General features: G+C 38.5%; 1 protein-coding gene across 1 annotated transcript in view; it reads right to left on the reverse strand.

The window, feature by feature from the left end:
- The window catches only part of ADAMTS9 (ADAM metallopeptidase with thrombospondin type 1 motif 9), a 175,050-nt gene that overhangs the window by 127,926 nt on the left and 20,484 nt on the right, over window positions 1-26,640 (reverse strand). Inside the window, 9 exon segments of the mRNA XM_017875022.1 lie at window positions 259-404; window positions 6,296-6,400; window positions 7,999-8,140; window positions 9,379-9,525; window positions 12,727-12,832; window positions 12,944-12,984; window positions 14,109-14,224; window positions 14,325-14,408; window positions 16,994-17,283. Of these exon segments, the coding sequence (XP_017730511.1) occupies window positions 259-404; window positions 6,296-6,400; window positions 7,999-8,140; window positions 9,379-9,525; window positions 12,727-12,832; window positions 12,944-12,984; window positions 14,109-14,224; window positions 14,325-14,408; window positions 16,994-17,283 (1,177 nt within the window).

Raw genomic sequence — 26,640 nt, forward strand, 5'->3', positions numbered from 1 at the left:
AACAGACCAACCCCAAAACCATCATCTGTTTGGTAGATAAAACTGTGAATAACAAAGGATCTTGACAGAAAAACAATAATACAGGGAGAAGTGCCTGGAAATAGACTTTGGGTACAGTGGGTCTAAGCAGCCCTTGAAGTTTATGTTCTTTCTAGCTCTCTAATTTGGAACGTGCTCTTCATCCACCAAAATTATTCCCTTTAGGAATCTCTTGTTCCTGCCATGCCAATAATAACAGTTATACATTCTAGGACTTACTCTGGTCTGTTGCACTCTCGAATGGCTGTTTTGATGCCCCCTCCACATGTTCTGGAGCAGGTTCCAAAGGGACTCCAACTTCCCCAGGATCCATCTGTCACAGGGACATCCATTTCTTTGGGAACACAAAATCCATACTTGCAGTGCTGTATTTAATAAGGGGAATAGTGAGGGAGACTTGGCGCTATGAGTTGTTACAGGACTGGCTGTCCTTTTAAACACACCATACTTTAATTCTTTTCCATGTGTGGGTTTGAAATGCTGCAGATTCATCATCTATATGAATACTAGAAACTATAGGGATTTTAATCTCATACTTAGTGATTTTAGGTTGGGTCTTCCTTTACAGCTTGCTTGAATAAAACTGGCCAGTGACTGGCTCCAGGCTGACAGGGTAACTCCAATGGCAAGCTTCAAACGGCTCAATTAGTTTACTTGGAAAAACCAGGAGTGGAAATGGGAAGGGTGGTTATAGACAGGGTCAAAATGAGTTATAAGATTTGCATAGTGAATTTCCATCAACAAGGCCTACAGAAGTTACAAGTCTGGTCAACTATAATGCTTTATTGCTCCCAATTTTAATTAGATTGGAGAGGGGGAAAAAAAGCGAGTTACATGAGTCCTATAAACACACTCCAGGAAAGCTGTCAGGATGAGACGAAAGCAAAACGGACACACTACAGAGAGCCCTAAACTTTATTACTTGTTTGTTACTAATGGTTTCAGATTCTCCAGCCTGGAGCAGGAAGAAGGCCATGATGTTTAAAAAATAATAATAAAACAAAATAAAACTCCTCAGCAGGACAAGGGAGGAGAGAAGCCATTCCAACCCTCTCCCATTGTTGGGGTGTGAAGCCCTGACACAAAGCCGAGGTCACTGAGCAATGGACAAAGGAACAGTGGCAGCAGTGGCCACAGGAGGGTGACGCCCCGCGGCTCGCTCAGATCTCTGGAGCAGAGCTGGTGGCGGCTGTCATGATTTATCCCCAGGGAGGACACAGCCGCCAAGAGGGGAGAGGCGGAGAAGTTTGAAGACCAGGGGGTGGGGCAGTACGCAAGGAAAGTGGAAAAATAAGAGGTAGGTGAAGGTCTCAATGGGAATAGCAGGCCCCACCCCCACACAATGCTTGGTAAACAATTATTTAAACAGTGCAATTAAGCTTTCTCCAGTCTGTCTGGCCTCCTCCCTTGTAATTATCCTCTTACAGTATCTGAGGACACGTCCCCTTCCCTGGGCTGTTTGGCTGAGGCTTAAGACTTTCTGCATCTGAACCCCGGGTGACTCAGGACCCATGAAATGCGCACCGAGGCAGTGGGGACTACGTCACTCTCTGGAAATCACTTCCTATTTGTCTTTACAGTGGCTGTGAACATTTCTTAGAAAATATACATATAAAAATAAATGAACAGACGGACAGCTTTGTCTAGAGTACCTCTGTCCTGTAGACACAGAACATGAACCACATATATAATTTAAGAATTTCTAAAGTCACATAAAAAACTTAATTTATTTTATTTAGCCCAATCTATTTAAAACATTGTTATTTCTACATGTAATCTATATAATATTACTCAAGATATTTTTTGTTTTATTTATTTATTTATTTATTTTTTTGAGACAGGGTCTTCCTCTGTCACCCAGGCTGGAGTGCAGTAGTGCAATCATGGCTCACTGCAGCCTCAACCGCCCAGGCTCAAGTGATCCTCCCACCTCAGCCTCCCGAGTAGCTAGGACCACAGGCGTACACCACCATGCTCAGCTAAATTTTTTTATTTTTTATAGAGACAGTTGGGGGTAGGGGGGGTCTTAGCATGTTGCCCAGGCTAATCTCAAACTCCTAGGCTCAAGCAATCTGCCCTCCTTGGCTTCCCAAAGTGCTGGGATTATAGGACTGAGCCACCATACCTGGCCTACTAATGAGTTTTTTAATGCTCTTTTTTTTCATACTAAGTCTTCAAATCCTGGGGTGTACTTTATACCTAAGCACATCTCAGTTCATGTTGACATTTTAACATAGCCACATGTGGCTAGTGGCCACCGTACTGGACACAGCGGGTCTAGACAGACAAAACTTAACAGAATATAACAGGTCTCACTGGGACTGGTAACTCTTTTACAAAATAATTCTGTGGCCTTTGGTGAGTCCTTAAAGTCTGTTTCCACAACCAAAAAATGGGGACCTACTGGCCAAAATTATTTGGAGTATAACATGGGAAAAAGTATGTAACATACTTAGTATATAACTTAGCACATAGGGGACCCCACTTAAATAACAGTGGCAATGATAATGGCAAACGTGTACACTGCACTTAATATTTGTCAGGCACTGTTCTAAGCATTATATATACAAACTTAGTCCTCACAACACACTGTGAAGTAGGTACTATTATAACTTCCATTTTTACAGCAAAGAAAGTGAAGGGACAGAGGCGTTGATGCCAAACATAAGTAAGAGGCAGGAATGGTACTGAAACATAGACAAGACTTAACAGTGCATACTCTTAACTGGGACACATACTGCCTCTTAACTGTGAGCAAAGGGGACAATTTCTGACATCTAAATAAAGGACTGAAGTTTTCACCAAAAGTAAGATTAATGAGATGGCTAGGTGAGGCTTAGCCTCCAGATTATTCACTCAATATCCATCCTCCCCTTTATCTTGGCAATAGAACCTATATTTTCCAAAGTTTCCCTATGGATAGTGGTGGTCAAAGGGAAGTTAGCAGAATTCACTGGGTAGGATTACTCAAGAGGCCCTCTGAACTCTTTGGCTTCATTCCACGGGGAAGTCAGACTCCATGGCTGGAGCTAACACAGCCATTTTGTACCTTGAGGACAAAATTAAGTTTTCTGGAAATATATTTTTTCCCTCTTAGCACTTCAGACTTCAGTTTCTGGATCTCTTTATTCTATAGATTTCATTTCCACAAGAGAACAAATTCCAAATGACCACTCTTCTCATTAAGCATTACTATAAACCTCAGAACAAAACAAGGAGGTAGGTTTATCAGAGCCCTACCATTTAGCACTGCACTCAAATGTCCTCACAGTTGCTTTTTAAAAGAAAACTTCTAATTCAAAACTGATATGGAAATTAAATATTTCTTAGTGATATGACCATTGACAGGTGTCCAAAAGAGAGGAAGAACTTCAGAGGAATATGAAAAGTGTCTGATACGACAGATGCTGGGAATGGGGGCTGTTTGGGAAACATGCACCAAGATAATCTATTTTACCTGGCAAATTCTACAAATAATCATCACATAGCAAAATTACTATTACATCATAACAAAGCATTAAGTGGCTGGTGAAATAAGAGCTGAAATAAAGTCAGCCTTTATTTAAAATGTCCAAAACCATTTAAACAGTATTTTATACAAATGTATCTTTTTAAGAGGTTGGAATGGGGACTTAGAGGTTGATTTTGTCCAAAGGAAACTTGAAACAAAGGGGTTTCAAACCTCAGACTCACATATAAGGTTAAAATGAAAATGCTAACGGACTTAAGAGAGTGGAGAAAATAAAGAGACATTAGTGAGTCATTCATCAAAATAACATTGTGTCAGCAGCCCAAGACAGATTACTGCTGCAGGAGCAGAACAGAAAGAAGAGAAAGAAAAAACATTAACCCAGCGGCCAAGGGAGGCAGAATGTGCTAGCATATAGAGAAAACGCACATACTGGCAATTCTATGAAAAAGAAACAAAGCAAAAAACTCAAAAGAATTTCTATGCCAACATATTCACCTTCTTTGGCATTTCTAGAATGTGTAAATACTCTTCAGGGTATTTATATATATCCACATCTTTAATAAAAGCTGCTAGACATGGCCACTTTTCTAAAACAACTAAAACTGGACCTATCATTTTCTCTGCACAGTTCTTCCCCAAAAGCATCCTGAGCCTGCCTTGGGAATGCCTTGAAGGCTCCTACTCTTGCTACAAGCACACCCACTTGCTTGTGTTTAGCAGGAGCAGGGTCTGCTGAAAGCTCTCCCAAAGCTCCCCACCCCTCAGAAGATAGAAGATTACCCTACCATCCCTTCTCTTCTGCAAAAACAGAAGATTGGGAAAAGACACAATTGACATCCTCCGTTATCCTGCATTCTAGAACTGGTTGGGTAACCAGACTGCTATATGGAGCTTGATAGCACGTTCATGACAATTTTACTAAATACAAGTCATTTCATCACATGATTGAAAATTTTTCTTTGTTGTGTTTCTTTTGCAGCAATAACATGTGTCAGAAATAGACACAGTGGGTGGGTCCATCAGGTTAAGAACCACAACTAAATACCAGTGATTTTGCTGAGATCAAACAGATTCAATTTAGGTAATATAACGGGCTGGTTCTAACCCAAGCCAACTAACCAAGTTGTCAAATAGGTGTTATGTTTATTGTTATCTCCTACCAACTGGTAGCAGTTGTTTGGATCTTTGTGTTTAGAAGGACTCTGAGGCTATATCTTGATTTTGTAAGAATGAGTGCCATATTCAATTTTTAGTGGCTGCCATGGACTCTCAGACAAAACTATGATTTTGTGGCCACCAATCCACTAAGTTTTATGTCTTGCAAAGATTCAACATGTGTTGCAAAGATTCACTCTTTGGTCAAAGAGATATATTTCCCTTTACACCAATGAAAGCTCTAGAAGCTGTTACGCTTATATCCGTATACACTTTTTGTTAGGCTGTTATTGAGGAAAGCTATATTCTCAATTGATGAGGTCCCAGCCACAGAGAAATCAGAACATGAGCTGACTCTGTTGCAAATTTAAGTCAAAGACAAAAGCATCTTCATTATAAATTTTATTTTGCATTGGCCTTTATATTTTAAGCTTTCATATCCTCAGGATCATTTAACACTGAAAAATCCACTAGTCTTCCTCTTTGACCATCACAAACTGGAGGAGCTCAGTGAGCTTGAGTTAGGGCCACTCCAGTAGGACCTGCTGCCCCTTCAGGTGAGGAGGGGCTGCGCCAAATGATCTGAGTGACCTTGGACAAATCACTCATTGTGAGACAAGAAACTGAGAAGCTTCTTCTCTATAAGATCAGGGAACAGGGAATGAAGTTCCATCATCTCTTAGGAGCTCTTCCACAGAAACATTCTGGGTGCTACTGATTCCATAAGGTAAAGCGGAGGAAAACGAAATAAGATGAAAATTATTAAAAGTAAGTAAAGTAGACAATGCAAAGAGGAGAGAAAAAAGGGAAAAACATATAGAAGGATAACAAACCACTCAGAAATATCATTCAGGGATTGTATCCTTGGTAAGTTACAGATAGAATGCCATTTTCCATGTGTATTTTTTTTTTGAATCGGGATTTGTATCTAAAACTTTTGTAACCAAATTTTGGGCTGATGGTGGTATCACTGACATGCCACATTTTTTTTAAATGCACACTAGGTACAGAAGGTTAAATTAATCATACTCCTAGGTGCATGAGACACTGTTACCACTGGGCCACAAAAGTAGCAGATTCTGTTTAGCTATTAACAAATCAGTAGCAACAATTATAACCAGCGCATGAGAACCTGGATTTTGATATATCCTGGATGACATTATAGCTCCTTAAATGGAGTAACACTGTTGGCAAAAGCCTGATATCATAGTAGTACCTGCAATAGATGTACTATATTTCTATATTTCCTTGATTCTAAACTGTTCCATCAACTTACCAATAGCTTTCCAGTGTCACCCCAAAAGAGAAGAAAAAGAAATAAAATCTCACATTAAATGTTCCCAAAGGCACACTGGAATTTTAGAAATGTTTAAATGAGAGAAAGTCTTAAGTTGAGAGAATGTCTTAATATTGAAGCAATAATGATAGGTATATTCTCTGGTATTAGCATTATATAATCTAAGTTCCACAATTTTTAATAGTAAGCTAAACATCTGTCCTCTAAAAATTATTATGCATGCTAAAACAGACTGCATTGTTTTATATTCTAAACATTGGTGTCTGATCATACAGCCAAAATTTTGCACATTTCTGCCCTAAGACAGAAGGACAGAACAGGGCATTACTTGCCTTTCCAGGCTCGCACTCCGTCCCATCGGCCCAGGGTGTGTGCTGAGTCCGGCAGCCTTTGTGTACTCCATTGACATTATTGCACCAGAGCCGTCTACACTGCATCTGCTCAATTCAATGAAATGGCAATTGAGTGACAAAGGATTTGACAGTATCAAACAAGGCAAAGCTTGCTTTCAACTAATGTTTCGCTAATGATATAGGGTAAGTTGGAAAGGAAATTCTTTTCTTGGCATGATAAATGATAAATTTTAAAAGAGATATAGACAGCAGCCCATAAAACACATTTCTATGCCTGGTAATGGATACCCATGTACCCACCACCAAGCTAAGGAAAGAAAACTTCACAGGCACAGCTGAAGGCCCTATGTACTCATCCCAGGTCCCTTTCCCTTCCCTTTCTTACCAGAAGTGACCACAGTCCTGAGTAGTGTTCATCACTTCATCATTCCCAACACTTTTACTACAAATGGTAATAAATCTCCGGTAATAGACAGCATGTAAGCTTTACAACTGCACCATACTGACATATCCTACAACTTGCTTTCTTCCTCCTCTAAATGCTCTGTTTTTTAGATTTATTCCATTTGCTATATTTAACTCTATTTCAGGGCACATTTTAAAAGTTTTTTATTTTTCCTAATTATTAAAATAAACCACACTTACAGTAGAAAAGTTGCACAAGTATTAAAAGTTTTTTTTTTAAATAGAAAAGGTTTCAAACTACCCCATCTTTTCTGTAGCTTTTTCTCCCCTTTTAGAGTTGAGATCATACTTTACAAAATTGTTTATCATGTTATCTTAACTTAAAATTATATCAGGAGCATGTTCCCAGATGCAGATCATTTTCAATTGCTACAAAAGGGAGACACTATAATTTGCTTAACCTTTCTTTTGCTTGGCAGTTCAATGACTCCTAATTTTTCCTATCATGAATAACACAAAAACAAATATTGCCATGAATCAAGTTTACTCAAAATTTTGTTGTTATTTCCATGGAATACTATTGTACTTCTCAATTCACCAGGCAATCTCTGAAGACACTCCCAGCGAAATAAACACACACATGCCACCCCAAAGAGACAGAATGGGCCACCCCATAGAAGCACAGTTCTGCTCATCTGCAACCTGATAACTGCTAGATGTTGTCACTGGCCCAAACCTCCACAACACATGCATCAGGCTATATCACACAGCCATCCCAGCTGAGACCCCAGCAGAAATGATTTCAAGCCCCAATTGGTCACAGGAGGTTACCTTCACAAGCTAAAACACAGAAACATGTTTGTCTCATGAGTTACCTCTTCTGAATCTTGAAGAGTCCCTATAATTTGCGTCACTTGGACAAGTCCAAGGGCATTAAAGGTGACAAGGAGAGAAAAAAAGCCGAGCTCTGTAATTCCCAACTCTGTAACCTTGCTGCCTCTGAGCCTCACTTTCACTTGTAACATGAAAGTGATGATGGCATCTCCCTTTTGGGCTATCATGAGGATGAAATGAGAAAGTGCAGATAAAGCATTATTTAACACTGAGCAATAGTACTGTTGTGTCATCTTCATAATTATTATGATCACTAATATACAATTTTACTCTCAGATTTTCCTTGGGTAGTTTATATTCGAGTTAGAATCCAATGGAAAACTATGAATAAAAAGAAGAGCGGAATCAGTAGATGAGGGCAGAAGTGGCCCTCCTACACTTACCATATATGGGCACACCTGAGAACCTGGTCCAAAAATCAATTCACATTGTTTATTCACGTTGTAAAGGATGCCTGGCAGTTGGACAGGCAAAGGGTAGGGTCTGGATTCAGGTTCGTTAAGCAAACACTCGCCATAACCAGTGCTATGGAAATACACAGAAACACACAGATGGTGAGAACGGTGGCTGTCAAGAGCTCCAGATAATGGTAAAGGCCACCCCACCATTGTAATGGTAGAGAGGACAGTTACTTTTTAACATGTGCTTTATTCTTTACATCCAAGATCAATCCAGATGCTGAAGTTACATTTTTGCTCTTTACTTTGTAGAACCACATGCAATGAATACAACATAGTCAGTAGGAAATATACATCTGCTACAATGTTTGATCACACTTCACAGCAATTATGTTTGTGTTTGACTATCTTTCCCAATAGACTGTAAGCTTCTTAAGGGCAAAGATAGTGTCTTTTTCATCCAAGCACAGGGCCCTGTCCATGACAACAGGTGCTTAGTAAATGTTTGCTGAAGGGATGCATGAGCAAATCAATGACTCATAGAAAGAAAACACTTTACACCATCTGGTTAAAAAGAAAAACAGCAACCCTCCGGTTCTTTCCGTTTTCAGCAAACACCTCTCCTGGAAAATTCACACCCGTTGAGTTCTGATTAATAAAGCCTCCTCTTCCCTGTGGTTGCAGAAATATACACCCAGTGACTCTGGGACAATCACTTAACCTTTCATACTTCTGAGAGAGAAGAGCAATAAATCTGTGACACAGGGGCATTGTATAATGTAATTGGATCTTTGAGCAGCCTAGCAGGAAGCTTAAAAAACAAAACAAGAAAAGAAAGAAAATGGGAAAAGAGAGAAAAGGGGGAGGGAAGAGGGGGAGAGGAAGAGTGAGGCAGAGAGAGAAGGTCCTCAATTCAACAATGTGGGAGCTACCGTAATTTCCACTCATCCACAGACTCTGCTTTGGGATCATCTCACTACCCCACCCCTTTTCAGGCCAAAATTACTACATTAGAAGTGCATAAATACTTGTGGCCTTCATCAAGAAGCCAGATTCATAGTCCCTCTCCCAACGTCTGAACAAATCTCGAAACTGTACCCAAAATGAAGCAACATTTCCACGTCCTCTTTAAGATTCCAACCTTTTCTTTAGCTCAGTCTGTAATCTTCTAAACTCTGGCAAGGATATGAACTACACAGATGTCAGAGAGTATTTTTGTTTGTTTGTTTGTTTGCCTTCTCCAAGGAATGTCAACAAAAATAACTGAAAAGGAATGTTTGACTTTGTATTGTCTTTCCCACAATTAGTTCACTACATGTAGACCAGGCACTACAAGTTTGTGTTAAAAGAATGTTCAAGTCTTACTCTAAAAACTCAGTGATATATTTTCGACTACACTTTGACCACATCCAGGGGTTGGTGTAGAAGTTCAGTGTTGGAGCCATGACATGCTGGGGACTCTTAACTCCTTCTTCTTTACATTTGTTGTTGTCATCATGAGGCATGTTAAACCTAAAGCCAATGAGACAATGATGAGAATGTCAATAAATACCAAGGGATCATGCTGTTCTAATTGCTTCAGGAATGCATCTATCTAAGAGAAAAAATTTTAACTGCATTTTGGATAAGAACCTGAACTCTGGTAAGCAGAACAAAATGTAAGACAATTCGAGATAGACTGTAGATTAAAATATAATTCTCACCCAACTTAATACAAAGTGTAAATGCATAAAATGCATTTTAAAAGATGTGGGTTGGCCCACGTGTTTGGTTTAAGTGTACTTTTTGGAATTGCAGAGGCTCTGAATATGCTGTAGTTGGTGCTAGAATACAGTAGTTGGAATTCCTAATAAGCTGTTAAAGGGCAATTTATAGAGTCAAGAATTTGGCAACTTATGATAACGTGAATATAAAGAGTCAGGGAAGTGTCAAAAACTGAAGCCAAGAGCTTTCTAATAAGAGGCTCATTATGGGTCTTGGCATCTTCCCCTTTTTGGATCGGGGTGACAAATTATATACCTGTGTAGGTATATCATTCTAAAGGCATGCAAAGTTTGTGCACAATAAAACCCATGAAAGGTAGTGGTATGCATGGAAACCAGAGGCATGCCAATTCTACTGGCATAACTCAGAGATGGCAAATAGTTTCATGCTTCATGCCAACACCAATTGATTGGTACTGGCTTCCTGAAAAGCCAGGCACAAAAGGATTCTTAAATTAATCCAGGTTCCGCCTGTGAGAAGGCTGTGAAGGACTGCCAACATCCTTATGGGCCTGGAAGGGAATGCAGCAGCATGAACACATACTTGCCATTCTTGGCTTAGCCAGAAGCAGTGGAAAAAAGCAGGAAGTATTTCCTAAATTCAGAAACACCAATTCTGTGACCCACATGCCATTCTCAGCTCAGGCAATTATCCACTGGGTGACAACCTCAGAAGGGTTACCTTCCCTCTGTCTGGATGACTATCTCCAATCACAAAATTGACACATGTAATTAATTTAGCATTGAGGGAGAAATTCCCTTCACTAGTTCATCTTGATTACAGAAATAAGTGAGTCAGATAGAAGCATGTAGACTTCCATCATATAAAAGTTGGAATAAAAGCCTATGGAGTCTATTCCATTAATTTATCACATTTTCCCTTTTTCTTTAAAGTTTATGCCTCTTAATACCACTAAAGACAGAAAAACTCGATCTTAGTTGAATTTAGAAATAGTTCTTAAAACATGAGACTCTTATGCTTAAGAATCTATTTTCTTAAAAGAATAAATGCCTTGGTTTCCAGTTCCCTGATGCATAATCAATGTAATACCTGCATCAACAAACTTAAAACAAGCAAGGCATTCAAATCTTAGCGGTTTCTCTATAGTGGTGTTTATTTCCCATCCCCAGATGATGTTTATTCCCCACTCTCACAATTACTTGATACAGTCAAGTTTATTTCAGCATGTAAATAAGTTGAAAATTTATTTTTATTCAAATGTTATTCACATTTGCTCACTGAAGGAGTTAAATTGTAATAAATACTTATTGGACACATATAAACAACAATAACCATGACTTTTCAGTATTCACAACACACCAGAAAATGTGCTAAGTGCTTGCGATGCTTTATTTCATTTGATCACTTATTTTACCCAATGAATAGTACAGGTTGAGCATTCCTAACATCAAAACCCCAAATCCAAAATCCTCCAAAATCCAAAACTTTTTGAGTGCCAACATGACACCAGTGGAAAATTCCACACATAAATGTGTAACACAAACTTTGTTTAATGCATAAAATTATTTAAAATATCATATACAATTACTTCTAGGCTATGTGCATAAGGTATATACGAAACATAAATTTCTTGCTTAAACTCGAGTCCCATCCCCAAGATTATGTATATGAAAATATTGCAAAAATCTGAACAATCCAAAATCCAAAACATTTCTGGTCCCAAGCATTTTGGATAAGGAATTCTACATCTGTACTGTTATTATCTGCATTTTGCAGATGAGAAAACTGAGCCATAGAGAACTTTAATTACTTGATCAAATCCCACAGCCACTAAGCTGGGGAAGCTGAAATGGGAATTCTCTTCAAGGCTTGCCTGAGTTTCACAAAGGTGCCTCAGAAAACACAAGGATAGAGAGGATGTTGACTAAGCAGGTTGGGCCTGCCACAAATGCTTAATGGAAAGCCATACCTCTTTTATGTTCTAAATAGGGGGCACTTGACTATATTTCCTTTGGAGAAAAGAAAAGGGGTGTGCTCTTAAAATACATTTGAAAGGTACTAGTTTAAAAATATACCTGTTATCGATTGAGCTAAATTGGAGACACCTGTGTATATATGCATCTTGCTCTGTGCCTCATACACTACACTGCACATAGAGGACCTTAAATGTATGAATGAAAAGCTTGTTTTATAAATGATGTTAGCTCTAAGTAAAGTTATCATCTGCCACACAAATTGATCTGCAGCTATATTATATTAATAATATCCTTTCAGAAAATTATTTCAAAATAGATAGTATAAGTAATTTAATCATCCTAAAAAGAAAATAATGCAGATCAAAACTCCGAATAATTTCTAGTAAATTTGCAGTGTTTTGCCCCATGTTCTAACCATGCTCTATCTCTAAAAAACAAAAGGGAAAAGCCATTTCATAATGGCCACTTAGTGACCATAATTAGGAAATGATTCCTTCTATCTTTGTTCATTCTCTTTCTTGAAAAAAGGGATATTACTGTTCCCAGATGCTAAATATCAGAATTAGAACTGTGTATAACTAGAATCAGGAATGGTCTGGATTTGTAAAATCTTGGGGCCACAGTAATGGTGGGGACTCTCCTGGACAAAGGTGTTAAATCAGGAAAGTTCTCTAGGCTAATATATCCTCTGCTTCAGTAGAAGGAATGGAAAGACCCCATTTCTCCAGTACTCAGTAGGAAAGGAGAATATTAGACCTTATGTATTGAACTTGAGCAGTTAAACTGAAAATATACACAAGCTATGGCTGAAGAGAGTGCACTGCATTTACTCAACTTTCGGAAGTCAAAGTCATTTCACCCAATTAGGTTCAAAGTTCTTCAACCCTGCAAACTCTACTATGACTCGGGAAGTGTCTTACACCCTTGAAAGTCAAGTAAATGCTCACTGATGCGAAGGAAAAAAAGGTTTAGGTCACTCTGAATTAAATGAAATTACTGAAAGGAAACTCACACATGACCCAGCTCATGGGCAATCGTAAAAGCTGTACTCAATCCACTATCTTCACTAATAGAACAGCTTCTGTAGGGATCACAAATGGTTCCCAGTTCAGCCAGGCCTATTAGAAGGAAAAAAAACAACAAGGTTTACTCTAAAAAGCAACTGTAGCTTGAAATAAAAACATGCAGTAAACTGTTTTAGCCATAGAAGATACGCACAGGGAACTCACCTAAGGTATCACATTTGTCGTGAGCTCTGCAGATATCCTGTCTGAAAGCAAAGCAGACTTAGGCCTTGATGACATCAAAGAGTAAGTGTCAATATAAGTAAATACTTTAGGGTTGTTTAGGCATTCACAACAGCACACACTTTGGGGTGGGGGTTACAAAAGTAAATTCATAAGACCAGAGTTCCAAAACTCAAAATTTTTGAAATTGTTGATTTAAGAATTATAAACTACTACATTAAGAAGTCTTCTTCTGTGGTCAGGGTGGTCACAGAGCAGTAAAAAATCTCTCCAACCAGGATTTTCCCAGTACCCTGGGGTAAATGATTCTAGTTTTGTAAAGACTCTTTGAGAACATTCCTGAGAAGGTGCAAGATACTTTTCTTTTACTTTCATTTAAGAGGACATGCTCGGAGTTATATCTGATGTAAATGACGAGTTGATGGGTGCTGACGAGTTAATGGGTGCAGCACACCAACATGGCACACGTATACATATGTAACAAACCTGCACGTTGTGCACATGTAGCCTAGAACTTAAAGTATAATAAAAAAAAAAAAAAAAAGAGGACATGTTCATGACCGCAATAGAGACGGCAGGAGGTGGGAGGCACAATTAAGCCAGCACACCTCTGTGTTGCTACAATGTTTTAACATTTTGAGATAGCAGCTACCATAGAAAAATTGGGAGGTTTCACAATTTAAAAAATTCATTTTTCTGGCTTTTGCAAAATCACAAAAGCTGGCAACAATGAACTCATATACTACATGGCAACGCCAGGTCCCTCTGAATAGCAGCTGCCCTTGCCTGTTATATAAGGCATTCATTTTCAGGTCTGCCTAACACATTTATTCCTCACTTGGCATCTATAGGTTAGTGGTTCTCAGCCAAGGTGATTCTGCCCTTCCCACGGAGGGCAGTGGCAATGTCTGGAGACATTGTTGGTTGTTACAACTGAGGGGAGGGAGTGCTCCTGATACGTAGTGAGCAGAGGCCAGGGATGCTGCTAAACATCTTGCAATGTACAGAAAGAATTATCCAGCCCAAAATGTCAACAGTGCCTAAGCTGAGAAATCCTCCACCAGCAGCTGACTATCAGCAATGCGTGACTACATCCCATCAACTTGACCTGAGACTGAAAGATCTGAGGAATAAGAAATCCATATACCTTGTTAAGAGAACAGCAGTATCATGATGGATTCCACCTGGACTGTTCTTCGAATGCTGCCACTGGCAAAAGTTTTTTAATGTTGTCTGAGCATTAAAAGATATGGAAGGCCCATCCTAAATACAGAGAAGAATTATGGTTAATCTGTTGTACCAGTATCAATTAGATATGCCATTTCGGATACAGATAGAAGAAAAAAGAATAAAACTTTATTACCTGTTCATTATGAATCACAATTAAGTTCACAATAACAATATTAATTAAATTTCCAATACTTGGGTCTTTATAGATAGAGGCTACCTGCAACCGAGATAAATTTTTCAAAGTTAATTGTGAACTCCGTGTAAGCAATAAGCAAGTCACGTCTTACGTTGGGCTCCACCTCTTTTTTACGTTTCTTGCAACATATGCATTTTGTGGTTGTGAATTTTTCATTCACTCAACAATCCTTTTTGTAAAGTCTCTTCATAAAATTCATAGATCACAGTTTTAGGTAACAGTAAATCCAAACAATTTTAAATTCCTCTGAAATTGCATTGCCACGTGACTTAACAGTTCTCCGTACCAGAACACTGGATATTAATTTTCCATTAAGCTCTTTCCTCTCATCTGAAGTCCTAGATTGCCAACTTATAGAATCTCACATTGGGTGCATGTTAGCCAACACTGCTGTTCTTTAATGTTTGCCACCCATTTGTGTCCTTGACAACCTTGTTAACCTGGTGGGGTTTTTATTTTTGTAGTATAATTAATTATAGGAGCTAACATTTACTAAATGCTTGAGAACTGGCTGAAAACTACATACACACATGCATTTAGTCTGTATACAGCAAAACTCTGGTCTGGGTACTATTAAAGTCTCTGTTCAACAAATGAGGAAACTAAGTCACTCAGAGAAATTAAGTCACTTGTCTGAGGCAACACACTGGTGAGTAGCAGAGCCAGAACTCTCAGCCTAGGACAGTTTGACCCAAAGTCCATGTTCATAATCAAAATTCTTATGAGAGATCTGAAATTAAGAAGTGAAAATGAGGTTATGCATATGTGCAGGGCCAGATTAGATTTTCCCTTCCCTCCTGGGCATGAGAGGGCTGGGGTATCTGGGACTGAGCAGCATGTGGGGGTGAGAGGGGCATGGAGGCCAGGCAGGGTTGACAGGGGGCAGAGGGGAATGGGTCACAGCAGTGAACAAAAAGGCAAGGAGTACCACAGGCCACATGGGGGGAAGAAGAAACCCTAAAGCTATGCCCAAACAGGATTGCTTTTCATATCCATCTGGGGGATTTATTAAAAATAAGTTTTACTTCAGGTAAATTAGGGCTCATCCATTGAAAGAAAAGTTATGCTACAGCTGAAAAGGAGTAAGAGGAGGTCTATATGGACTTTTCTGGAACCATCTCGAATCGTTCAATAAAATAGCAATGTGTAATACAGTATGCGAAAATCCCTCCTGTTTGAAAAGAAGTTGTATATGCAAATGTGTTTGCATAAGAAATACCTAGAGTTGCACTGCCCAACAGTGGCCACTCATCACATGTGGCTAGTGAGTACTGGTATGTGGCTAGCTCAAATTGGGTTATACTGAGAGTGTAAAACACTGGATTTTGAAGGCTTAGTATTAAAAAAAGTAAAATACCTCATTAATAATTTTTAAAATAATATTTGATATAAAATATATTGCTAAAATTAATTTTACCTGTTTATATTTTACTTTTTTTTGAGACAGGGTCTCACTCACTCTGTTGCCAAGGCTGATGCTCAGTGACACAATCAAGGCTCACTGTAGCCTCCTGGGCTCAAGAGATTCTCTCACCTCAGCTCCCGAGGACCTGAGACTATTATATATGAGCCAGGTATATGCTACCACACCTGGCTAATTTTTTTTTTTTTTTCATAGAGACCAGGTCTTGCTATAATGCCCAGGCTGGTCTTAAACTCTGGGCCCCAAGAGATTGTTCCACCTCAGCCTCCTAAAATGTTGGGATTACAGGCATGAGTGACTGTACCTGGCCATTTTCTTAAAAACTTTTTTTTTTTAATGTGGCTCCTTGAAAATTTAAAATTAGGGAAAACAAACTTTTTAAAAAATTTAAATACATTTGAAATTAAATATGTGGTTTGTATTGTATTTCTATTGGGCAGTGCTTGTTAGAAGCATATAAGAAAACTTTCAACAGTGGCTGCCTCTGGGAAGGGGCCTGGCAGTCTGCATAGAGAATGGTACTTATTTTTTAACAATAGTCTTTGTTCTGTCTGATTTTTTAAAGATCATGCAAATATATTGTGGTTTTAATTCAAAATGGGAGTAGAAAAATAGAATGAAACCCTCCTAGGTGTCACTCCCCAGGCTACTTAATTAGAATCCCGGGGGAAGAAGCTATTTTAGAAGTTCCACAGGTGACTATGGTTCACGACCAGCCTCCCTAAGAATTACTGAATATCCACAACTGGCTGTGCAAAGTTCCTAAGTGAGGCAAAAAGCACTGGTTTTGGGAACTGGACAAGCTAAAGGTCACAGGCAGTGTCCAAGTGATTTATTAGTTTTACCTGACCATGGGCAAGTGACCTAACTCCTCTGAGACTCAGTTTTCTTATCTATAAAATGGGCATGATTGATAATCTCACCCGGCAGGGTTGTCACGATTCAAAATTATACCTTTTAAGTAAGAAGCACATTGTCTAACGCAGAATAAATACTCCATGTTGATAACCACTGTTGTCAGTTTAAAAAGGCAACCAACAAATAATCTTATGTTCTGTTCAGTCACTTTCCTGAATGGCTGAAATGCCAGTTCTGAATGGTTCTCCAAAGCACTGAGTGGAAACCCATTCCCCAATGGCACATTTAGAGGCCTTATAAATCACCTTCGTTTGAATGTACTTACAATTGACATTAAAGTTAAAATATAGTGTTGAAGGTTTTCTCCATGGTATGAAACCATTCTGTTGTCTGCCACCACCAAGACTTCTACAAACCGTGGATAGGATAAAAAACGTTTTGTCCTTCTGTGGGTCCTCTTTTCTCTTGTGTTGTCCGTCTTATTACCATAGGCAGAAAATGCCTCTGTTGCTAAGCCGCTGTTTAATGCTGCCACGTCATCAGCCAGGTTAATCCTCTCTCCCCATTTTCTTGCTCTGGTTTTCTTCTTGTCTTTACTGTTCCTATTTTTGTGTTCTGTAACAAATCAGATGGTACACATTACATTTCAAGCCACAGCTATTTTATATTAAGAATTTAATTTGACACATTTTAAATTGATGCCTCTGTGGTCAAATTACATACAAAAACAAGTCCTGCATACTGTGGACTCTACAGATGCACCGCAATCTGTACTCCCACCTAAGTGACTAAGGATTTGAGATTTGCTTCCCTGGGAAGCTTTCACACTTGCTCACTTATGGTATTAGAAAATCAGGCCAGAGCTTGAGGGAAACAAGGCATGTGATTCTTATTCTTTTCATTTGGTAACAAAAGCTTTGCTGAGATTGATTCAAGGAATCCCACTCTTGCCAAAGATATAGTAAGGGCCAATAATGTAGCTACAGAGCGTTAAAAAACTTAAATGGAGGCTTGGCGCAGTGGCTCATGCCTGTAATCCCAGCACTTTGGGGGGCCGAGGCAGTTGAATCTCATGAGGCCAGGAGTTTGAGACCAGACTGGCCAACGTGGTAAAACCCTGTCTCTAACAAAAATACAAAAATTAGCCAGGCGTGGTGGTGCACGTCTCTAATCCCAGCTACTCAGGAGGCTGAGGCACGAAAATTGCTTGAACCTGGGAGGCAGAGGCTGCGGTGAGCTTAGATTGCGTTACTGCACTTCAGCCTGGGTGACACAAAGGGAGACTCTGTCTCAAAAAAAAAGGAGAAAAGTTCCATATATACCACTCATGCTATTCAATGAGTTCTAATACAAAGAGGTCTGAGAGGTGGACAGGCTAACAGATGATACAAAGGAACTGTAGAAAATGCACAACCAGGTGTTTTATTACCTTATTAGATCATTTCAGTACTTAAAATATAAGAATAGAATCACAGCAATTCAATGTCTCTGAATTTTTAATAAACTTACTCCAGGGTTCAGTTAAGGAAATAAACTCTGAGAGTCTGGGCAGGCAGCTGGGACCATGATTTATAATGTCAGATTAGCTCTACTCATTTCCAACTCATGCCTAGGCCTCTTCTTGGGTTCTCCACAGTCTTGCTACTCAAAGCAGGGTCCGTGGACCAGCAAAATTGACAACAACTAGAAGCTTGTTAAAAAGCAGATTCTTTGACCCCACCCCAGGCTCGAATCTACACTTAACTAGATCCCCAGGTGACTGATATTAACACTGACATTTTGAGAATCACTAGTTTCCAACTTGGCTTGAAATTTATATTGCTGATGAAAATACTGAATTTTCACATCATCAACTATGCAATAAACAAATAAGCATTAAAATGCCTGCCAAAATACACTTTGAGTAAAAACAGAATTTAATCAGTTAACTTGACAATCAGATCATAAATGTGCTTTAATGCTTAATGCCACCAGCTTGTGGTCTAAAATAGGCAACAGAATTCTACAATGAAGAAGTATGCTTACCTAACCATAAGAGATAGAATTTGTCACATCAATACCAAAGGTAAAAATAAAAATTAAAAACAGATTGTAAGTGGTTTCATATTTGAAGGGACTAAATATTTGACCATTATAACTAACTGCTAAGAAAATCAGTTTAGGCCAGGATGTGCATTTTACCCAAGTTGAGTGTTTTAGTCAGTCTTAAAATATAGTGGTCCCCCACTTTTTCATGGTTTCGGTTCCCTTGGTTTCAGTTACCTGCAGTCACCGCAGTCATAAAATATTAAATGGAAAATTCCAGAAATAAACAATTCATAACCTTTAACTTGCACACCATTCTGAGCAGTGTGATGGACTCTGGCACTATCCTGCCCCATCCTGCCTGGGGTTGGAAATCATCCTTTAGGCTAGCTATCTACCCTGTATACACGCCGCACCTAGTCGCCTAGTAGCCATTCCGGTGATCAGATTGACTGTCGAGGTATTGTAGTGCTGTGTTTAAGGAATCCTTATTTTACTTAATGATGGCCTCACAGTGCAAGAGTAGTGATGCTGGTAATTTGGATTAAGACAAAGAGAAGCCGTAAAGTGCTAACTTTAAGTGAAAAGGTGAAAACTCTCAACTTAATAAGGAAAGGAAAAAAAAAAAAACTCTGCATGCTGAGGTTGTTAAAGTCTATGGTAAGAACAGATCTTCCCTCTGTGAAATGAAACTGGTGCTAGTTTTGCTGTCACACTTCAAATTGCAAAAGTTACGGATACAGTGCACAATCAGTTTATTAAGATGGAGAGGCATTAAATTTGTGGTTGGAAGACAGGAACAGAAACTTTCTGGCCGATGGCAATCAGGTTTGGTACTATCTGTGGTTTTAGGCATCCACTGGTGGTCTTGGAACATATCCCCCAAGGATAAGGGAGGACTACTATAGTAAAATCTGTCCAAACTGTCAAACAAGTTATATGCAGTCCAGTTATAGATAACATCACTAGTGTAAAACCTGGTACATAAGATGTAACATTACATTCTTCTTCTAGTTTTTCTTTCAAGAACACTCATATATGTATACCAATGCCAATGGGTATTGCATGTCTACCAACTGGCATTGGTATACATATATGAGTTTTCAGTATATGCATACCAAGGCCAAATCAATTGTTAAATCATCAAATGAATACAGACGAGATATTAATTACACACCTATTATGTACCAGGCATTGAATTAGGCTCTTTTACGTATGTTATCTTACTCCTTTCAAAGTGAGAAAATTACCTCTATTTTTCTGATGAGGAAAATAAGTCTCAAAGAAATTAGCAACTTATTCAAAGTCACATTGCCGGAAGTGGAAGTACAAGGAATCAGTCATAGATCTGCTCAATTCCCTAAACTGTGCTCTATGAGGTGAGCTTTCTCAACAGCTACGGTTTGAAATGAGCTCATGATATGGTGAACAGCTCCCAAAATAAATATGAGTTGAGAAAAAGACAGTGCCTGGTGGACATTTTCACGAAGATTTTTGTTTTTTACAACAGGTGTATGGAAGCTATGTTGAAAATTAAATTTTTTAATACATTAAGAAAGTGTGTCACTTACACTGTGAAAAATAAATAATCCTTGCTTAATGTCTTCTGTAATTATTATAATTTGATTTATTATAGTAAGTACAGTGTTAGACATTTTAGAATATTTAAAGTCTCTATTGGTTTTCTATTACTCATTCATTGATTTCTGCTCTAATCTCGATTTCTTTTCTTCTGCTTGCTTTAGTTTTAACTTGCTCTTTTGTTTCTGTTGTCTTAAAGTAGAAGGTTAGGTTATTGATTTGAGACCTTCTTTCTTCACAGAAGTATTTACAACTATAAATTTTCTTTTAAGCCCTGCTTTAGCAGCATCCCATGTTTTGGTATATTGAGTCTTCATTTTCATTCATCTCAAAAAATTTTCTGATTTCTCCTTTGAATCATTGTTCATTTAGAAGTGTGCTGTTTAATTTCCACATTTGAGCTTCTCATTTTTTGTCTGTAATTGACTTCTAATTTTGTTACATTGTGATCAGCAAAGATGCTTTATATTACTTTTATCCTTTTAAATGTATTGAAATTTGTTTTATGTTCTTGCATCTGGTGTGTGCTGGAGAATGTTTCATGTTCACTTCAGAATACTCTGCTGTTCGTAGGGTAACGTGTCCTGTAGATATCTGTTAGTAGTTGGTTTACAGTGTTGGCCAACTTTTCTACTTCCTTCTCAATCTTCTGCCTGGCTGCTCTATCCATTATTGAAAGTGGGGTGCTGAAGTTTCCAATTATTGTTGCTGAATTGTCTATTTCTCCTTCCATTTCTGTCAGTTTCTGCTTCATGTATTTTGGTGTTCCGTTATCAGGTGCATACATGCTTATAATTATTATATCTTCCTGATACATTGACTTTTTTATCATTATAAAACACTTTGATGGACTTTATTCCACCAGGAAAGTGAAAGAAGCCAGTCACAAAAGACCACACATCAAAGGACTCCAGTCATAGGAAATGTCTAAAACCGGGAAATCTACAGAGACAGAAAGTAGAGTAGTACAAGTTGGGCATCCCTAATCTGAAAACTCCAAATCCAAAATACTCCAAAATTCAAAACTTTTAAAATGCTGACATGACACCACCAAGTGAAAAATTCCACACATAAGTATTTAACACAAACTTTATTTCATGCACACAATTAATAAAACTGTTGAATAAAATTGCCTTCAGCCTATGTATATGAGGTGTATATGAAAGATATATGTTTAGACTGGGGTCCTATGCTCAAGATATCTTACTATGTATATTATATGCAAGCATCCTAAAATCCAAAAAATCCAAAATCTGAAAGACTTCTAGTCTGAAGCATTTTGGATAGAGATAGAGTGGGGAGATGGAAGTGTGGTTAGCTAAATAGTACAGATTCTTTCCTCAAGTGATAAAAATATCCTAAAATTGACTGAAATGATGATTATATATATCTGCGGATGTAGCAAAAAATCATTAAATTGTACAGTTTAAATGGGTGAATAGTATGTATGAGACTTATACTTCAATAAAGCTATTTAAAAAAGAGAAACTATATCACTAAGTTTGTGAAAACTAAATAATCCTTATTTAACGTTTTCTGTAAATATTATGATTTTATTTATTGGATTTACTTAGAGAAAACTACTGAGTGAGAACAGCACTCAGGAAATGTTGTTATGGTATGGAAATTCTTCTTTTTTTTTTTTTTTTTTTTTTCTTGACTCAACTTAAGGGATAAAACAAATTACGTATCAGAATGCACACTCCAGAGGGGGATTGGGCACAGAAAACCTACCACGATGCATCCGAGGCCGTAACTGGCAACACAACAGCTATTACTTATAACATATAATCAAAGAGGCTGGCGCGTTGCATGGTGGCCTCAACGCCTCGTGATCCCTAGCACATCTTGGCCGACCGGCCCTGAGACATGCGGATCATCTACTGAGAGTCAGGGAGATTGAACCATCCTGGCTGCACACCGCGGTGCAAACCCCGTCGCTACTAAAAAAATACATAAAAACCACTAGCCGGGGCGACTCACTCCAACACTGGTGGCTGGAGCGCCTTAGTCCCAGCTACCTCAGGAGCCAGCGTCTGAGGCAGCGAGCAAATGCGCTGTAATACCCGGGGAGGCGGAACGCTCTGCACGTGAAGCTTTTTGAGATCCGGCCCACTGCACTCCAGGCACCGGGCGACGACCCAGAGCGAGACTCCGTCTCAATAACAAAAACAAAAAACAACAATACTGATATCATATATAGTATATGTGGTAACTCACGTACTATATATAACTCAAAGAAATGAAGGCCAGCTAATCAGAAAAAAAGCCTACAATTTCTACTACAGCAACACAACTCATGTGAACTGTAATGCTGCTAGGACGGACTATTTCACCCCACAAGCTTAACTCTGTGGTATCAACAGAAATAATTCGAGGCAGTACGTCTCTGGATGGCATGAACAATGCAAAACTCAAATTATGGTCTTCAGAGAGGAAAAGCAATTTTCTTCTAAAACAGAATGCTCCTCAGTCTTTTATCAATCTGAGCTTTTCTCCTAATGAGTTAGAATCATATTTATTGACCTAATTAGTCCAACTAATTTCTATCACATTAACCATTTTAGCAAGCAACTTTGAATTTCTCATTAAAATAGCATTAAAATAGACACTATATCTTATATACCCACTCAACTCTCTCACTTCTGAATAGAATTGTAATAACAGAATAGTTTTCACCCACAGAGTACACACTGTTAGGATAAACAGAAAGTCATCCACATTTCTCTTTTGTGAGCTTTTAGTATAATGCTAAAGGAGGAATAGAGGCTCATGTTTCAGGAATTTGCAAACTCACTTTGCTTACAGTTTAATCAGAATAGGCTACATAATAAAATTTCACTGCCCTGGAAAGCACTGTAAAAATGGTCTGTGTATTCTCGCTCTTCTTTTTTTCCTCATATATAGTTTTACATTTATGATTACTTTTCAATAATAGTTTAAGATTATTTGTATAAAGTACAATTTTCAAAGTATGAAGATCAATAGTTTTCAGGATATTCGCAGAGTTCCGCAATCAAGGCCACCATCTAACCTTAGAATAATTTCATACTCCCAAGGAGAAATCCCATACCTCATAGCAGTCATTACATTCTCCCCTTCCCTCAGCTCCTGGCAATCACAAACCTATATTGTTGTATTTACAAATTTGCCTATTCTGACATGTCATTTAAGTAGAGTCATACAATATGTGGCCTTCTGTGACTGGCTTCTTTCACTTAGCACAATGTTTTCAAGTTTCTTCTATGTTGTAGCATGCATCAGTATTCCATTACTTGTTACTGTTAAATATTCCACTGTATGGATATACCACATAATGTTTATCCATTCATCAGTTGGTGGACATTTGGGTGGACATTCAACCCAACTGAATAAGAACATTGCTGCTATGAACATTCATGTACAAGGTTTTGGGTGAATATATTTTTGTTTTTCTTGTGTATATACATAGCAGTAGAGTTGCCAGGTCATACGGTAAGTCTACATATAACATTTTGAGGAACTGCCAAATTGTTTTCCAAAGTGGCTACACCATTTTCTTGCTTCCTCTTGAAGTTCAAATAAGACACCTGGAAACAGGACATCATTTTTTTCATGTTTCTTTTCTTTGAGGATTCCTCAAAATTAATCATGTTTACTTAGTTAAATAACTTAATGAAAAACTTGGCCAGGCTCAAATCCTAAAATAGCATATTGATGCCTCCAAGTAGTAAGTGCATGTTTTCATTAGAAAAAAAAGTGTAATACTTAGCAATCTGAATCCTCATATATGCACGTAAACAATTTTAGAAGTTTAAAAAAGCTCTAACTGGCAATTGTATGTTTCCTATCACCACATCATAGGTATTACAGTTCTAACATTTTATTACAAGGACATGAGTTAATATTGGCTTTTGCAACTACTTTGGCGTCGATGCTCACAAAAGGGAAGTAGTCATGCTTACACTGCCACAAACAGCCAATGTTTGAAGAACTCCTACAGCGAAGGGAGGGCAGCCTGATTTAAGTTCTGTTTGACCTTAGGCAAACAACTGACACTTGCTTATAACGTGGAGTTAAAAACAGTACTTATTTCATAGAGTGGCTTTGAGGAATAATTGGAGATCATGCATGCAAAGTGCTAGCATACTGCCTAGTGCATAGGAAGGAATGAATAAATATCGTTACCATATTTTCTTTTTTTTTTTTTTTTTGCCAGTCATAAAGTCATAAAGTGAGTTAGAAGTAAAAGGAACCATTTAAGGTAGAGAGACTAAGTGTGCTTAAAAACAATTTTCTGGCTTACAATAACAATTTCAAAGACATGAGCTGTATACTCCTAGTGAGGCAAATCAGCACAGAGTGTGCCTGATTGCATTTCTGACATCCAGCTTTATGATACTGTGAAAAGAGGAGGAACTACGAAACCAGAAGTGCTGAGCGCTGGTCTTCACCCTACTATCCCATCTGAAGGATCTTTTCTGAGTCACTTCTCTGGGCCTCAGTTTCCTGACCTTTAAATGGGCATATAAATACTTGCTTCCATCTTATGGCTATTTTGAGAATTAAATAAGAAATCACACAGAGAATTTCTCATAAATTATAAGTTAAATTTTTAAAAAATTCACTTCTTGAACATCGATTTTGTGCCAAGTACTGGGCTAGGTAAGTTGAAATAAACAACAGCAATGACAAAACAAGAATAAAACGTGGGTCCAATCTTTTTTAAAAAAATGATAATAAAAATTTAAGATGGTATCCTTATTTAAAAAAAATCTCACAGCGTAAAACTTTAACATCTGCTGATTTATTGGTAAAAATGTTTCAAATGAGCTTCATTTCACATTTTAATACAATAAAATGCACAGTATGTTACTAAATAACCGGGATTATTTCAGCAAATACCAGCCAGGCCTTGTTATTCAGTGGTTAACTCACTGAAGTGTTTCCCACCAAATGGGGTTGGGCCGAGGAGATCTGAATGTTAACATTAACAGTTGGGAAGTTAATTATTGCTCTCTATTTTGTAAGGTTTATCAAAATTTAACTGAATTTCCTCCAGGCGCTGGGCTACCTTGTGACTTCACACAGCACAGGACCAAAGGGAGGATTCAGGAGCAAGAAGAGACCCCTTTCTGTTCCACCTAAACTTGACAGAGAGAAGGAAGTCTGCACAGGAATCATCTGTGGTTTTCCACTTGGATTCTGGAGCCACGCCAACCCGGGTTCCCATTCCTGCCCTAAAGCTATTCTAGTTGCCCTTTCTTGTGTCATTTCCTGCTTTAAAGCCTCAGTTTCCTCATCTGTAACATGATGATAGTAACAGCATACTGCAAAGAGTAACTGTGGAGATTAAAAGAGATAATACATAAAATGCCCTTAAAGCAGGGCATGGCACAGAGGACAGGTCCATTACACATTTAATGTAATAATAATTATTAGTGGTATTGTTTTACTTGTAGCGTGCAAAACATCTGCTCTTTATAAATTAGTATATTGACATTCTCATACAAAACAATTCTGTTTTAGAAAGAATATTTGATGGGGCACAGTGGCTCCTCCTGTAATCCCAGAAATTTAGGAGGCAAAGGCAGGAGGAATGCTTGAGGCCAGGAGTTCAAGACCAGCATGGGCAACATAGGGAGACCCTATCTCTACAAAAATCAACAAAACAAGCAACAGTGTGAACTGTTTTTTCTTTTTGTTTGTTTTATTATTATTTTTTAAGTGATGTGCCCAGTGTCAAGTAGCGCCACACGCACAGTGCTGACAGTAAATAAATACAGAGTGATGGCAGAAGGGATTGTGGCTAAGACTCATTTTGGGCTGGCCTGAACCTTTATAAACAATGTTTCCATGAGAGTGGTTTATGGAACATTAGTCCCGTAAGATAGTTTCAAAAACAAATCAATTAACTTGGCAAAACACTTAACACAGCTTGCACATCTGGAACTTTCTCCATGCACATTAGCATTTTAAGAGCCCTAAGAAGTCTTGCAGGAAAGAAACCAGTTTACATTTGTTGAATTGCATGATTGGCAAACTTACGGGATCTTTGCCAAGTTAAGAGGCAAGTGATGGGGACAGCACCATCACTGGCACTATAACAAAATGCAGGTGGGATGTGTGGATGGGCTTCCCTCTCAGGGAGAGAAGGGCGTGCGAGTGGAAGGCAACAACTGAGAAGCCTCTTGGCTTTCAAGGAGCGGTGGTGGGCAGTGGGAGGTGTCTGAGGGTCCCCTCACTACCTTTTAAGGGGATGGGTGTCTTCAGCTACCTGGGGAGTTAAATTTGCTGACTTGGGCTTGAGATTTGAGTGCACTAGCCCCAAAAGCCCTTCTGTGTCCTTTTCATTCTCCATTCTGTAGCTCCTTCAACTAAGTGTGA

The sequence above is a fragment of the Rhinopithecus bieti genome, unplaced genomic scaffold (assembly GCF_001698545.2).
Source record: "Rhinopithecus bieti isolate Rb0 unplaced genomic scaffold, ASM169854v2 scaffold_8601, whole genome shotgun sequence".
Classification (NCBI taxonomy): Eukaryota; Metazoa; Chordata; class Mammalia; order Primates; family Cercopithecidae; genus Rhinopithecus; species Rhinopithecus bieti.